At 39.8% G+C, this 14,678-nt stretch overlaps 1 protein-coding gene across 8 annotated transcripts in view; it reads right to left on the bottom strand.

Annotated features, from left to right (window-relative positions):
• RBMS3 (RNA binding motif single stranded interacting protein 3) overlaps nucleotides 1-12,425 on the bottom strand; it is a 716,964-nt gene extending 704,539 nt beyond the window's left edge. For 6 of the 8 annotated variants that reach the window (XM_030764120.2, XM_089918953.1, XM_089918952.1 and 3 more), the window contains exon 1: nucleotides 11,239-12,424. In XM_030764120.2, the coding sequence (XP_030619980.1) occupies nucleotides 11,239-11,313 (75 nt within the window). In that variant the 5' untranslated portion in view covers nucleotides 11,314-12,424. Of the gene's footprint in view, nucleotides 1-11,238 lie in introns of all 8 variants that reach the window. The other 2 variants (XM_030764126.2, XM_022553834.3) reach the window with 2 other exon arrangements.
• Between the last annotated feature and the right edge of the window lie 2,253 nt (nucleotides 12,426-14,678).

The raw sequence follows: 14,678 nt of genomic DNA, 5'->3' as shown, positions 1-14,678 counted from the left end.
GAACAAAGCACTAAGCTGTCCTCAGAAGCATTGAATTTTTTACTTTTTCACAAGACACCAAAAGTCTCAACTATATGACTCCTCCAAATCAAGTTCTATATTCACATCAAAGTTTTTCCCGAAGATGGTTCTTTGATTCCTAAACTATCACTTCCTTTGCAAACAGCTCTTATCCTTTGCCTTTGGAAAGAAAAATAGTCAAATTCCAGACATTTTCAAAAATAAATTAGAACTTGATAACATTAGCCTCTTATTTTCTCTTTCTTCTTTTCTTTGTTTTATCTTTCTTGGTGCTTCTCCTAAATCACTTGTAAAATTAAAATCATGGAACTGCCATTTTTTTCTACCATGCTATTGACAGCCTCAGCATTACAAGCTTTGAGGATCATTAGAATTTCCACAATATAAACAATAAACAATGAAATTGGGGAAAAATTAGAGTCAATCTATCAATAAGATTTCTAAAAAATTCTATCAAGAATAATGGAGGAAAAAGAATATATATATAGTTTGCATAATACATTATCAATATATCTCAGATCATGGGAAGATACTACATTTTTGAAAGAAAGTAAAAGTTATTAGTCATCTGTATTTTGGTGAGACTCATCCCCTTTTGCCATCAGCTAGCAGCAAAAAACTTATTAGACCTGAAAAGAATGAGTATATGTCTCCTTAAGACCACTTTGCCCCTCCATATTTCTCAGTGGTCATTTAGCCTCAGAGAAAATCAGAACCATCGAAACAATTCTTAAAGTTTCCAGAAATGTGTGTGTGTGTGTGTGTGTGTGTGTGTGTTTTATGTTTGTGAAAGAGAAATCAAAGCTTATTCATTGAATCTGCTGATGAAATTTGGTGAGATCTGGCTAGAGGGCTGGGAAGGAAAACTGAGTAATTAGGAGGAGAATCAAAACATTGGGTGATTATGAGAATTCTCCCTTCAAGATTGTGGGAGGGGAGTTTTCGGGTGTGAGCATATGCAGGGGTCTAAAGAGACAGAGAAAAGTCCTTCTTGACTGAGGTGGGGGGAGAAGGCCATGCTCTGGACCTGGCATCCTTGTTTTCTTATATTACTGAAAATAATAAAAATCAGAATAAAAATGAAGGAAACATTGTGCTTGGCTTAAGGCTAGAGAAGCAGTATCTTCAGGGTGCTCATCCACTTGTGAAAGTCATGGTGGGTCTGACTGGGGTGTGCATATGTGCAGACATGTCTGCTTTCAGAGGCACACAGATGTTGCAGGGTTGACAGGGACCTCTGGAAACCAAGAGAAGTCATCCAAGGTGAATAATCATGGACTTGGGGAACAGGAGGAGGTGGCCGTTTTAATACGTGTAAAAAACCCATGACCCTATTTAGAAATAGAAGAATTTAGAAAGATTATGCCATAAAATAACTACTGTGCCAGGAACTTGCCTCCTGCTTGGACCCTAAGCTGAGAGCCCAGGGAAACACCTGTTACAGTCAAGCTCTTTTTCTTTCCAATTGGTAAACAATTCTACCAATTGCACAATGAAAAAATTCTGTGAACCTGGCACCCAGATCTGGAACTCTCAATTGCTCTCACCACCAAAGGTCAATCCAATGTATCTGCTTGTGACATATTTTAGCCAAAGAATGTTAATGACATTTTCCAATACACTGTGCTGTTCTAACACATGTCCCACCCTGGAAATTTGGGATTACTAAAATACAGAGATATCTTGAATGCCAAAATGTCACAGTAGGTAGAGATATGGCCAGCTTTTCAGGGTCTCCAACCACTTTAGGGACCCACAAAAGCACTGACAAGATGAGAAAAATGTATTGCCTCCAAACAAAAAAGAAAACTGTGAAACCAAATTTAGCAAACATTTGTTTCTACAAAGCATAATACATTGCCAACTTTATTCATTGTTCTATTTAGTAGAGACCGAAATAGTATTTCTTTGTACCTCAAGAAGATCTGTAGATTCGATTTTTTTCATTTTGCAAGAACACCTACATATACAAGATGGTAAGTGCACATAAATTCACAAGCACACATAAATGAATTTACTCGTACTCAGAGAGTTTTAGTGGCAAAATAATAAAAACTCTTCCCATATTTTATTACAAAAAATATAATTTGATGTGGAATATGAGTACACTTTAATACGTTTAATATATTTGTTGAGAAGTGGGAGGCTCCTAAAGTGTTCAGAAAATATGGAAGTTTTAGAATGACCCTTTACTTCTCCCATTGTTAAAGGACATCACTAAATTTGGAGAAAAAGTCTTCCCTGTTCATGGATAAACAACAAGGTCCTATTGTATAACACAGGGAACTATATTCAGTGTCCTGTAACAAACCATAATGGAAAAGAATGTGAAAAAGAATATATATATATGTATAACTGAATCACTTTGCTGTACAGGTGAAATTAACACAACCTTGTAAATCAACTATACTTCAATAAAAAAGTTTAAAAGATCAGAATTCTTCCCTGTTCACTGACCTATTCCCTTGTACTTTTTCCTCATCTTTTTTGTGTTTAACTTCAACAAAGTTAAACACAAGAACAAGCCAGAAAGGGAAAATTCCCTGTTGCTAACATAAGTCCAGTTGTCCTAACAGATGAATAATAAAGTGTAAAGTCAATGGTTAACTTTTTGGAATAAATTGAGAAAAGAACATCAGAAATTTATTCTTTTCCGATTTCCCTGCCTACCTAGATTACAACACAACATCCTTACTTCTGAAGGCACAGTCTCGACTGGTATGCCTGGCAATGGACAAGAGATGGAGGGGCCGAAAGCCAAGACCAAGGCTAACACAGGAGCTGTCACAACCCTTCAAGGGACTAGCATCAAGCTAAAAATAATCTGCTTCTCTCACCTCTCAAGAAGAAATTCAACATCATGGGTATGTCATATGGTTTTCTTGTATGATATCCCTGAAAACAGTCTGAAATTTTCTTCCAAGCTTTGTACACACTTCTTCAAATACTTCATCTACTCAAAACTATTTGGGGGACTTCCCTGGTGGTCCAGTGGCTAAGACTCTGTGCTCCCAATGCAGGGGGCCAGGGTTCAATCCCTAGTCAGGGAACTAGATCCCGCATGCCACAACTGAAGATCCTGCGTGCTGCAACTAAAATATGCTGCATGCCACAACTAAGACCCAGCATAGCTAAAGAAAGAAAGAAAGAAAGAAAGATTTTAAAAAACTATTTGGGACTTTTAAAGTATATTTGCTTAAAAATGCAAAAATAAAGAAAGAGAGAAAAAATGTATGTTCGCTTGAATTTTAAGTTACCTTAGTTCTAAGTTATATCCAGGATGCCACCATCCAATCTGTGTGAATAAGTTTTAAAAGTGGCAACCTAAGAGTTTACAGTCATCAGTAATAGCCTCAAATATGACTTGTATACATAGGAAAACCTTTTAAGAAATCTTAAACAGTTCCAGAAAACCAGATAGCATTCTGTTTCCCATTTTCCTTTTCACTAAATTGTCATCAATCAGAAATATGACTATGATAAATAGCAGTCCCTAGATAAAAATAGGAAGACTTCTCCAAAATTCTCATTAAATTCTATACATGATCCATATTCAGCTTGAAAACCACCAGTTAAGAATGAGGTAAACAGAAGGTCACCTGCATCTGGCAATACATGCCAATTTCCTTAACCCTACGGTATAATGATAAGAAAACTAATTCTAGAAAAAGTTAAAAATCAGTTCCCCAAAACACTTACTACCAATATTTAGAATATCATGAGATTTATTTTACTTCTATTATGTCTTACTTTCCACACAACAGGAAAGGATATTATCAGGGTTGCCTTGACTGTGTATGTAGTCTAGTTTATTTTTGGTATTTGTTAGTCATTCATAAAAACAAAATTCAGGGTTCCATTTACTTTCATTAATTCACGTAACAGGGGCTTTGAGGAGGACCAAGAAGAGTACCTAGCGAGAAAGAGAGGAAAAGAGAATGTTTTTGTTTATGTGTCCTGGAGAAGATATTATTTTTCTCCTACAATACCATGCACTCTGGTTACTAGAGTATTTTTCCCCTGCTCTTTAAAGGTTACTATTCAGAAATTCAGGGATTTGAAGGTTTTGCAAACTCCAGTCAAAATAGCATTTCATCTATCAATTGTTATTTCCACATGTACACGAGCTCTTAGATTCATTCATGAAACTAGGGCTGTCGGGATCTTTTTTTTTTAATTTATTTTATTTAATTTATTTTTTTTTTTGCGGTACGTGGGCCTCTCACTGTTGTGGCCTCTCCCGTTGTGGAGCACAGGCTCCAGACTTGCAGGCTCAGCGTCCATGGCTCACGGGCTCAGCTGCTACGCGGCATGTGGGATCTTCGCGGACCGGGGCACGAACCGCGTCCCTTGCATCGGCAGGTGGACTCTCAACCACTGCGCCACCAGGGAAGCTCGGGCTCTTAGGATCTTAATGAGATCAACTGGTTTAGCCAAACACATGCATCACTATTCAGCTCTTATGCCACCTGGAGAGAGCAAGTCTTCGCATAAGGCCTAATTTTACCCACTCAAGGAAGAAAACCTGAACCACGACAAAGCCAGCAATGATGATTAAAGAGTGCCTGTCACTTGGCCTCACCCCTGGGAGCTGCTCTCCACCCAATCCTGGGTAATGGGGGTGTTTCTCTGGGTGCCCTGGATTTAGATGTGGTGAAGGATGCAGACAGTTTCATGTGTCAAGCCTCCAGAGCCGTCAAAGCAGCGCTTGATCTGCTCTGTAGAAAGCGCTGAGGACCCGAACAAAAACTCATCAGTGGCACAAATCCAAGGTCATCTCCCAAATATCCCTAATATATCAAAGCAGCCTCATCCATCTCAAAGCAAGAGTCACAAATGCTAAGCCTGGAAGGGATCTTAGGGAACCTGTCCTAGAAACTAACTCACTGACACACAAATCAGAGAATTCTCCCAAAGAAAAGCAGAATGAATGTCTTATAATTTACTCTCCATCCACTAGAAATTGGATGTATATTAGAGGTTGATGTTCTGAGCAGCAAAACTTCATTCAGATATCTGATTCTACATGGTATATAGTTCCTGACCAATAAATCTACATGGAAAAATAAAGTTAAGTGAACAAATTCTCTGCCAATATCAACTTGAAAAAGAAAAATTAAAAACCAAAACAAACAGAATCCAACTTACCTCGGTCCACACCTCTTCTTGCCTTTAGAAAATTGCTTTTGAATGTTTCAAATCTGAAAATAAATAGCCAATTCTATAGGCTTTTTCAAGGCCCTGAAAATGATCACTTAGTAATAAATCTTTTATTAGTATTAGTAATCCTATAGATTGATAATCTCTAGAAGATAAGAGATTATAGTTTTCATGAACAGTCTTTCAAAAACACTGTAGTTAAAGCCTCTTTACTATAACATCCCTGCTAAAGAAATAGAAACAAAAGTTGTCTCCTTGTGTGACTATGTAATTTTTAACACTAGCAACAAAATATTCATATTCATACCAAACTGAATATCATATTCTCAAACATCTTAAAAAAGAATCACACTGCCACCTATTTTGCTCTAAGTCACTGATCCTTACTATGTATCACTCTTTTGTTTAGGGATAAATGGCCTGAAGGTTTTCTTACAATAGTTCCATAGATTAAAGTAGCAAAGAAACAGAGAAGAAAACCGTTTATAATTTCAAAACAGAAAGGAAAAACTTCACTTTTGCTTTTTGAATGTGTGCTTCATGGGAATAACTTTCATCTTTCCATCTGTATTTCTTTCAGATCCATTCAGTAACTATGTGTTTTGCAATGAAATGGCATTCCATATTTAAAATAAAAATTGGTATTTTATGTTGGTTTCCATTTTCAAATAGCATATTTTTAATCACATCCAAAATAGTTCAGCATTTTTCCCACTACTGCCAAAAATAGCAACACGTACCCTCAACACAACGTATCATAACATATCCTCAACAACACACGTATCACCACACACATTTCTGCTCTTGGGCTCCCCTCAGCCCCATCTGTACTCTTGCTGCGAACAGCTATAGCATAAAAATGTCTCTTCTCACATGCTTTTGATATTACACTATTTAATCACATACAGCTGTGGCTTATGAGGCTGTTACAAAACACAATTTTAATGTAGTACTTGAAGTCAATTTTGGATAAACATCAACCATTTACTCTGAATAAGAAGTCCAACACTCCAAAGGTTTTCTTTTAAAGGAAAATCCTGGTTTTCTTAGAATTTGGCATGGGCATCATTGTGACTGAGACTTCTCTCTGCCAAAAAGACTGATAATGTCAAAAAGGATTGTGTAAATCATATTAGTGCAAAAACGAAGCTTTCCGTAACTCCTGGAGCCAGAAAGACCTGGAATGATGTGCATCCTTCCTTCTCTTTGGCCTCTTCCTTCACGTGGCCCCTACCTCCAGCCCTCAAATACATTTTAGTACTTCATGGAAATAGGTTTGAGTTATAATTCTGTTTTTCTTTTTCCAAATTGAGAGAAAGTGAAAGGAAAATGTGTTGGAAAGATACTGTTCAAAGAAATATACACGGTGTTTCCCTTAAATTTGGAATTATTCTAGAAAAAAAAAAAAAGCATGAACTTTTTACATTTCTACTCCTTTTAGTAGGCACCAAACTTAGCGTTGTGAAAACAATGACGACATTAGAGAAAGAAAATCCCAATGCAAACAAAGATTTGGAGGAGTAAAGAAAAAAAACCAAATTGAAAAGGCAAGGTAGCCTCTTGTTTCTATGTTTCTCTCATTTAAAACCAATTAAAATAGTATACATTCTAACAGGAGATAAGATCGATCATCATTTCATGCTATCATATAACCCCCCTGCAGTGAAAGAAATATGTGGAGTTATTCCTAAAAACTCTCTTGCTGTAAGATTTTTAGAAAACTGGTTTTATATGTTTCAGTCTTTCAAAGGAAAACAGTACCTGGGAGTTTTCAAGGCTGAAACATACAAAACTGGTTGGTAACTGGCAAGTTACCAACTCTGACTATCAATGCAAATCTGAGGCAGGAAGTACTAAGGAAATTCTAAACTCATTCCCTCCCTCTGCAAGATTTTCTACATTTTCATGTGCGAGGAATGTGTGAAGGGTTGTTTTGTTTTGCTTTTGTAGGACCTGTACATTCACATCTTTAAGAATATCCTTGGCCCCTGGGGAGGCTCCCTCTTCCTTTGCAGGCCGCCCTGGCCTTGTGTTTTCAAGTGTCTGCTCTTTTCATGGCACAACTGGGGTCCAGCTAGACATTTAGAGCCGGGCGGCTGTCCAGCTGCAGATGGCTGGAAATTCAGCCTGAAATCAGTGTGCTGGTGATGAATTACTCCTCCACCTGACCCCAACTTCACACCAGGCTCTGAACAGAATTTGAGTACCACCAGCCAGGGAGACCTGGTCAGGGTTCCATGGTCTGAACCCCTTTCTTCAAGGTCTTCTGGGGAAGCAGGTGGCCAAAGAAGGGCAGGCAGCAGACTGATGAAAAAGCAGAGTGATTAGAAACTGCACTGAACTGGGAGAAATAGAGTGATCTGGCAAGGGCGTGGAAAGGAAGAAAAGACAAACTTGCTGTGTGTGCTTGGGTGAGTTTTAAGTTTCATGAAGATGACTAAAGTTTTCTAAATATCACATATGAGAGAAATATCTATTTCTCAACTGCAAAATATCAACTCACCAGGCTGTGAGCACGTTTTACTCTTTAGCTTTCCCAGTTCAACTCATTTGTTTTTCAAAAAAAGCACCCGCAAAGTACCTCGAATTCAGATTGAAATTCACCCTGGGTCTCATAATGCAATAGCAACAGGTTGGTTATTTGGAATGGGCTGTAACAAAATTCTTGAGAAATATTATGTTACAACTTAAGCAAACATCATTACATATATTATCATTAAGCTAAGAAACGATTTTTTGGTCTCCTTTCTCTAAAACTTGCTGATTATTATGGGTGGCTTTTCCAACAGCAAATTCGTTTTGATGAAACTCTTTTTTTAAAATCCAGTTATGTCTCTTATTGAAATATTATGACATGTCACCAAAATTTCTTCATTACTTCTAAATAAAAGTAATGTTCTTTTTAGAAATTGCTTCTTTGGCTAGGAAAACAAAATCGGTCAAAAGGAAAATTGACAAGTCAACTTTGAATGTGAGGTCTGGGAGAGTAAGCATGTTATACCCACATTACTACAAGGTACAACAGCTACAAGTCAGCCATGGGTTTTCCTTTTATTTGACTTACCCATACATTTTTCTAATATAACATTTTAAGCATCTGGAAATTTTTTTCAAAGAAACAAAAGCATAAATATCTTATTTCTATTTTTTTTTTCTTTTTAAGCAACAAAGTGAAGAGATTGGTTCTAATGTGATGGGTAATAAGGGGAGCAGAGAAAGCAGGGAAGTGTCACAAGTTTTTCTAAAACTTAAATTGCATTTGAGGAAATGGAAGACAGTTGCATTTATTTCAAAATCCGTTTTCATTTTGTTTTATCATAAGAAAATAGCAGCTGCATTTAACACACATATTTAGGTAGAAAGAGAAGGCTCAGTATTTTGGCATTTTCTGAATGAATACAATAATAAACATCCCATGAAGATTTTCCAACCAAAACTAATGTCAGCAAATAGCTTTTGTGGGTGAGTTAAAAACACCTGAATTTAGAGAGCAGTTTAAGGCATGGTATCACCAGAATATGATTTTTGTTGTCAACCACAGAATTCTATTTTTATCAACCATAAATGTTCTTTACATATCAGCATCATTTTAAAAAGCAATGATTTTAAAATTGGATTAAAACTACAAGCCAAGGCTGGAAGGACAGTGGATTTTATGGAATTCCACCTAGGCTTAGCAAATAAATCTAAGCAGCATGCATTTCCTTCAAAATTACTATAGGTTATATTTTGAGATATAAGTGTAAAAGGAGCAAAAAGTGCTACCGAAACAACCCGGTTGTTTTCATGCTATTCTGGGGTGTGATGAGACTTTATTATACAGTGTGAATGCTGTCAGAAAGTTCCCATATTTTAAAATATTGCACATTGACCCTTCCTCCCATTCCCTGAGTGCCTAAGTTCCCAAACAGGGCACATTTTCATATCTTCAGCTTCCAGGAATGTCATTAATGTCTGTCATTTCAGAGCCACTGTAATGATATTTGACAACTTCACAGCACTGTCGAAATTTTACAACGTAATAATCAATATGAACTACCATGATAGCCAAAGTAGCTGATCTTATACTCCCTACCACCCTGATCTGATTACCCAAATATCAGCTGAGGTCGCCTAATGGACCTAACTTCTTTAAAAATGTTCCAGAAGTTGATGGCTTTGACTAGCTTGAAAGTAACAAGATCCAGATGCTGCCTGTCTACACAACACTAAACTACATAGGACCCCAAAACAGATTTATTTTTAAATTCCCTCTCTATTTTTCTAGCTCTCTTTTCCCTCAACACCCTATGTTTCCTCTTTACCCCAAACAACACACACACACACACACACACACACACACACACACACACACAAACTTCCCACCAGTGTAGCTGGTCCTGTGTCTTTAATATAACGTGCCCGACATTATTTCCTGCTAGCAATAGGTTAAACGAAATCTCAAACCAAAAAGCAATTATTCCATTCATTTTGATCTAAAGTTTCTTTTCTGAATAGACTTCATCAGAGAAAACGAGAACCAAAAAGAAAGCATGAATTTTGAAACATTTGGAAAAATTTAGCCAAATGACTAAAGGGGATGGAATGTGCGATATTTTTCATGCAACCTTTGTTTGTTGTTTCTGTTTCTTTGGGGGATGAGAAATGACTATAAATTTCCCCTTTTAACTTGTCCTTGCTTTGCCATTTCTTTGAGGAAGGCAGGCAGCCGTTCTCTTCCCAATCCCCCAAAGAGTTAAAACTCTAGCCACTGGAGCAGGCGGGCTGGTCTATTTATTTCAGCAGCAGCCCAAACTAAATGCTCACAAAGGCAAAAAGCAGTGTGAGTCGACCTTGGAGGGGCAGGGCAAATTGTAAAGCGACTGAGAAAGGAAAGGAAAAAAAGAACAATCTTTAATATAATACTGAAAGTCTGCTGCCTGATCTGGTTTACAAATCAGCATTGTTTGGTGAGAGAGAATAAATGAGAGCTAACTACGGCATGAATTACCAAACCCAAATCACAGCACCCAGTCCTGGTGACAGCACAGATCACTCAGGCATGCCTTGTTCACTCCCGGCGTATTTACCAAGAACACAGTAGAGTCTGGCTAATGCAATATAAAATAATATCATCCATAAAGGAATACAATCCATGCATTCAAGGGGGAACAACCAACATTTTCCCCTGAAATTAAGTCCGATGTAATCGACAAATTGGAGCAGTGATTTCACACCTGAGAGTCTTCCATGTCTGAACTGCAGGATAAAGTTCATGATTGGCATGACCCACTGTTCAGTGACGTGGTCTTGCCACTGGCCCCCTCATGATCATTTGAGCACACACATAAAGCCTAAAGTATTTAACCAATTCATGTCCAATTATCATCAGTATATTTCATCGTTTTTCAAGACCCAGGCCTCCTGATGGTAGCCAACATCTAGCTTCTAAAAGTAAAGAACATCTATTGTAAAGCTCCTAAATTCACTCTCTAGCATCCTGATCATCCTCAGTATAAAATAAGGCCATAAAAAACACAAAAATGTACCCAAGCAAACTCTAAGAGACTTGAATTAGTTACCGTGTACCTTCCCACACCCGTCTTTCATTCTACACTCAGCGGTTAAAAGTTTGAGTCGCCCCCACCCCGGCGTGTCCTATCCAGTGGGAAAAAACCTTTTAGAGCCACAAACAAAGAACAGCTCACCAGAAAAGCCCCTGAAATTGTATTCTTGTGCCTGATCATCACTGTTATGATCTCCTTTTTAACAACCCTGCCCATCTGCCAAGGACTTGAGGGATATCAGGAACACCTAGGCAGCCAAATAACAACAAAGGAACTCAAGTAAAACTATTATCTCTTCTTAAAGAGAAAGCACCGGTTCCAGGCTTGCTTTCTTCTTACATCCTTCTCTGCTTCATTAACTCCATTGCTATGTTACTAATTTCAAAGAAGCAGGAAGAGGTGATGGGGTAAGGGGAGGGAGGCGGTAAATAATAATTCACATGCCTGTCTGTTTCCCATCCCAAGTTCAGAAGGACACCCCACTGCTGCCAGACTGTGGAGCGAGCCATACCTTGGTTTGGAGATAATGAGGATAGTAGTAAGTGTACTGGGGGTACATTTGTGGCTGATCCAGGCGTTTGCCCATGTAGCTGGAATCTCTATCTCCGAGGCAGGGAACTGGATGACAGGGTATGTGCCCCAGGCCGAGCTTCCTCTGGAACCACTATTCCTGACAGTCCCGATGACTGATGAGGCTTCGGAGAGTCTTCCACCACTCACTAGTTCCAACACAGCAAGAATTTTAAAAAGAAACACACCAAAAAAAGAGGGAGGTGGGGGATCTGTAGGAAAACCCCCACACAGCCTCCCCAGCTCTCGCCTGGGGTCCACTTGGGATGAGGCAGTTTGTTCTCTACCCGGCTGTCCGTAGTGATGTCAATTGCCAACGTTTGTAAAGGAAAAAAAAAAAAAAAAATCAAAGTCCTTTTAGCACAACTCGGAAATCTTGCAGATCAGCTTCCTGTCTCCTGTGTGTCTCTTTCCCCACCTTAAAGAAAATGAAAAAAAAAAATAGAAAGAAAAAGAAAAAAGAAAAGGGGGGGGGGAGAAAGAAAAAGAAAGGGGAAAAGAAAAACTAAAAAAAAAAAAAAAAACCTCTCACAGCTCAGTTGCTGCTGTGTCCCTCCCAGAGTGACATGGTGTTCGGTGCTTGTCCTGTCCTTTCATTCACGTCCCCTCCTTCCAGCCAGTGGGTGGGACCCGGAGAGCCCCTCCAGGGAGCAGCGTACGCAGTCCAGAAGGCTGCAGTCTTTCCTCCAAGAAAAAAAAAAGGCTGCTTCAACCCCTGCTGCAAGCAAAGTTCCGATTCCCTCTACTGGCTATCTCGAATAGCAAAGCGGTTTTTGCAGCAGAGCTGCTGCCGCTGCCGCTGATCCCGGGGAACTCAAATGTGGGCGGCGGATGATTCCTTATCCTTCCCTCCATCAACCCCGCACAAGAGCTGCCTTCTTTGCTTTGCTTGCCAAGTTTCAAGGTAAGCCACACTGCGAAACAAAACACAGCAGACCCCGGGAGGGACAGGAGGACGAAGGGAGGAAGGGAGAGAAAGGAAAAAATCAAGGCAGACGGGCTAAGCTTGCTGGTGAAAATGGAAAAAGTGTGTCCCGGATGCTTTCAAAACCTGTGAACGCACTAAAGCCGAAGGAATCCAAGACCTGCTTTAGAAACTAACCTTTTACTTCTCGAAGAACGTGGAGGATGGTAAGTATTGAAGAAATGTTGTAGTCTACTCCAGGACTGCTCGTAACAAGCCAGGCATCATCAGATCACAATTAGCAACTTATCACAGCAGAAATAATCAATCTGATCATTACATCCATTTTGTAAAAGTCAAAAGAGGTGTCCCCTTCGGTTTATGATCGTCTTGATAAATAAAATCACTGTTTCTCTCACTGTCTATCTCTTTATGATTCATGGAGGCTTTAATCACTTTCCTGACATCATCATACACAAACACAAAGAACAAAAATCATAATCACTTGGCAGGGTGTTTCTCCACCAATAATAAGTAGTATTCTGACGTGTCTATCAGCTGCTACATTATAATACAGATTGTTTCAGAGGAAATATATTTCCTTAAAGGGTCCCTTTTCAAGGCAGGCGAGGCTAAAATTAGACATGCCAGCTGTGTTTTGCTGAGGGCTCACGCATGCCCAGAGCGTGGGCAGACCAGCACTGAACTCCTCTCGACTTTGTCAAGTCGGCTGTATTCTCCCCAGCCCAGAGTTGCCTTTTCAGATGAAAGGTTCCTGGTACAAATCCAGCTTCCTAGGCAAGAAGACCAGAGAATGCGGTCCCATGTACGAGCCCTACCACCCCTGGGGCAATGGGCTTCCCGCAGGGGTCTGGTTCCTGGGAGCCCTGTGAGTGCAGGTAGGCTCCTTGGAGACAGATCAGGATGGTGGGCACACAGTTTTATGTTTGACTTTTGACAAGAATGACGATCGGAAGGAAGGAAGGGGAGAGGGTGGAGAGTAGGAGGTAGAAGCCCTGTCACTGAGAAAATTAAATCAAGTCTGCCAATGTTTATGTGTTCTTCTGGGACTCAGAGGTCTCATCTAGAAAATGGAACTACTTCCAACTTACCTAGCTGGAGAGAGTCAACTGAATCAGATACTAAATAAAAATCCCATTGATTTTAAAATTCTTTGCAGCATCTCACTACTCAGACAATAGAGTCCTGACTTTTGGTATACTTTTCAAGTCACTTAAAAACCTAACTTTCTTCTCCAGAGGCAGGCAGTAGACCCTGTCCCCCATGTCTGATGCCTGGGTGACACTGCCCTGCTTTCAGGTCTGGGCTGTGCTCTCAGGGCCTTCGGTCATCCCCTCTGCCAGGGGGGCTCTCCCAGACCCACCTTCAGCAGATCCTCCAGCCCGCCCTTTGGTCTCAGCACCACCCACACCCAGTGGCTTCGTATGCACTCTGGCTTTCCCACAGCACCTTGTATTTACCCTAATGTAATGCTCATCCTATGTCACTACCTATGAATTGCCTGTTTTCTCTACGATGCTCTAAAAGCATCAGGAAAAGCAGGAAAGGAGGAGGTCCCATCATTCTTGTTTACCTTCATCTTTTTTAAAACTGGCATGGCATCTGGCACCAAATGGTTGCTCCGTAAATGTCTGAAGAATAAGACATCTTAAATATCAGAAACAACTCTAACCCAACTCATATCCATCTTTCAGTACATTTCTGGGTGCAGGGGATATAGTGCTGGGTGCAGGGGATATAGTGCTACACAGATCAGAACAAGGCGCCTCCTCCAACCGATGCCACTGCCCACTTCATACAGTTATTATGAGAATTCACTGAGTTAAACATGTGAAGCATTGATAACACCTTGGTACTTATTGGATCTGCTCAATAAACACAAGCCTGCACCTGGAGAAGAGCATCCCAGGCTGAGGGACCAGTAAGAACAGAAAGCCTGGCAGCAAGCATGTGTCTTTGGAATGTGCCAGATATAGTGCAGGGGCTGGAAGGGAGCAAGTAAAGAGTAGAGGAGTGAAGAGTAGAGAATGAGGCTGGGACAAGATCTACAAGCCTTGGCGGAATTTGGTGGGGAAAGCTAAATTAGTGATGGTTAACAGTGCAGCCAGGACTCTATCCAAATCATCTTCAACTACAGAATGCTGTCTTCCTAAATGAAAGATTGCGGTTCCTCCAAGTTATAAGACACCTAGGATCAGGATCCTAGATGGCTTCTGCCAACACAGCCACTTTGGAAAAAGGACATCAGTATTCTTTCATTCATAACTGCCAAGATGCTCCTCCATAACTGCCAAGATGCTTCTGCCAACGTGGCCACTTTGGACAAAGGACATCAGTAGTCTTTCATTCATAACTGCCAAGATGCTCCTTAAAGGGAAAGGACTACTGTCTTATTTACAAATAAAAAGCCAAATATATAACTCCTCTCAGTGTACGCTATAGCCCACTTATATGCA

The sequence above is a fragment of the Delphinapterus leucas genome, chromosome 10, assembly GCF_059928025.1.
Source record: "Delphinapterus leucas isolate spDelLeu-1000000601 "Yukka" chromosome 10, BTC_Dleu_Yukka2, whole genome shotgun sequence".
NCBI classification, from domain to species: Eukaryota; Metazoa; Chordata; class Mammalia; order Artiodactyla; family Monodontidae; genus Delphinapterus; species Delphinapterus leucas.
Note: the sequence above shows the minus strand (reverse complement) of the source record. Positions and strands in the feature narration are given on the sequence as shown.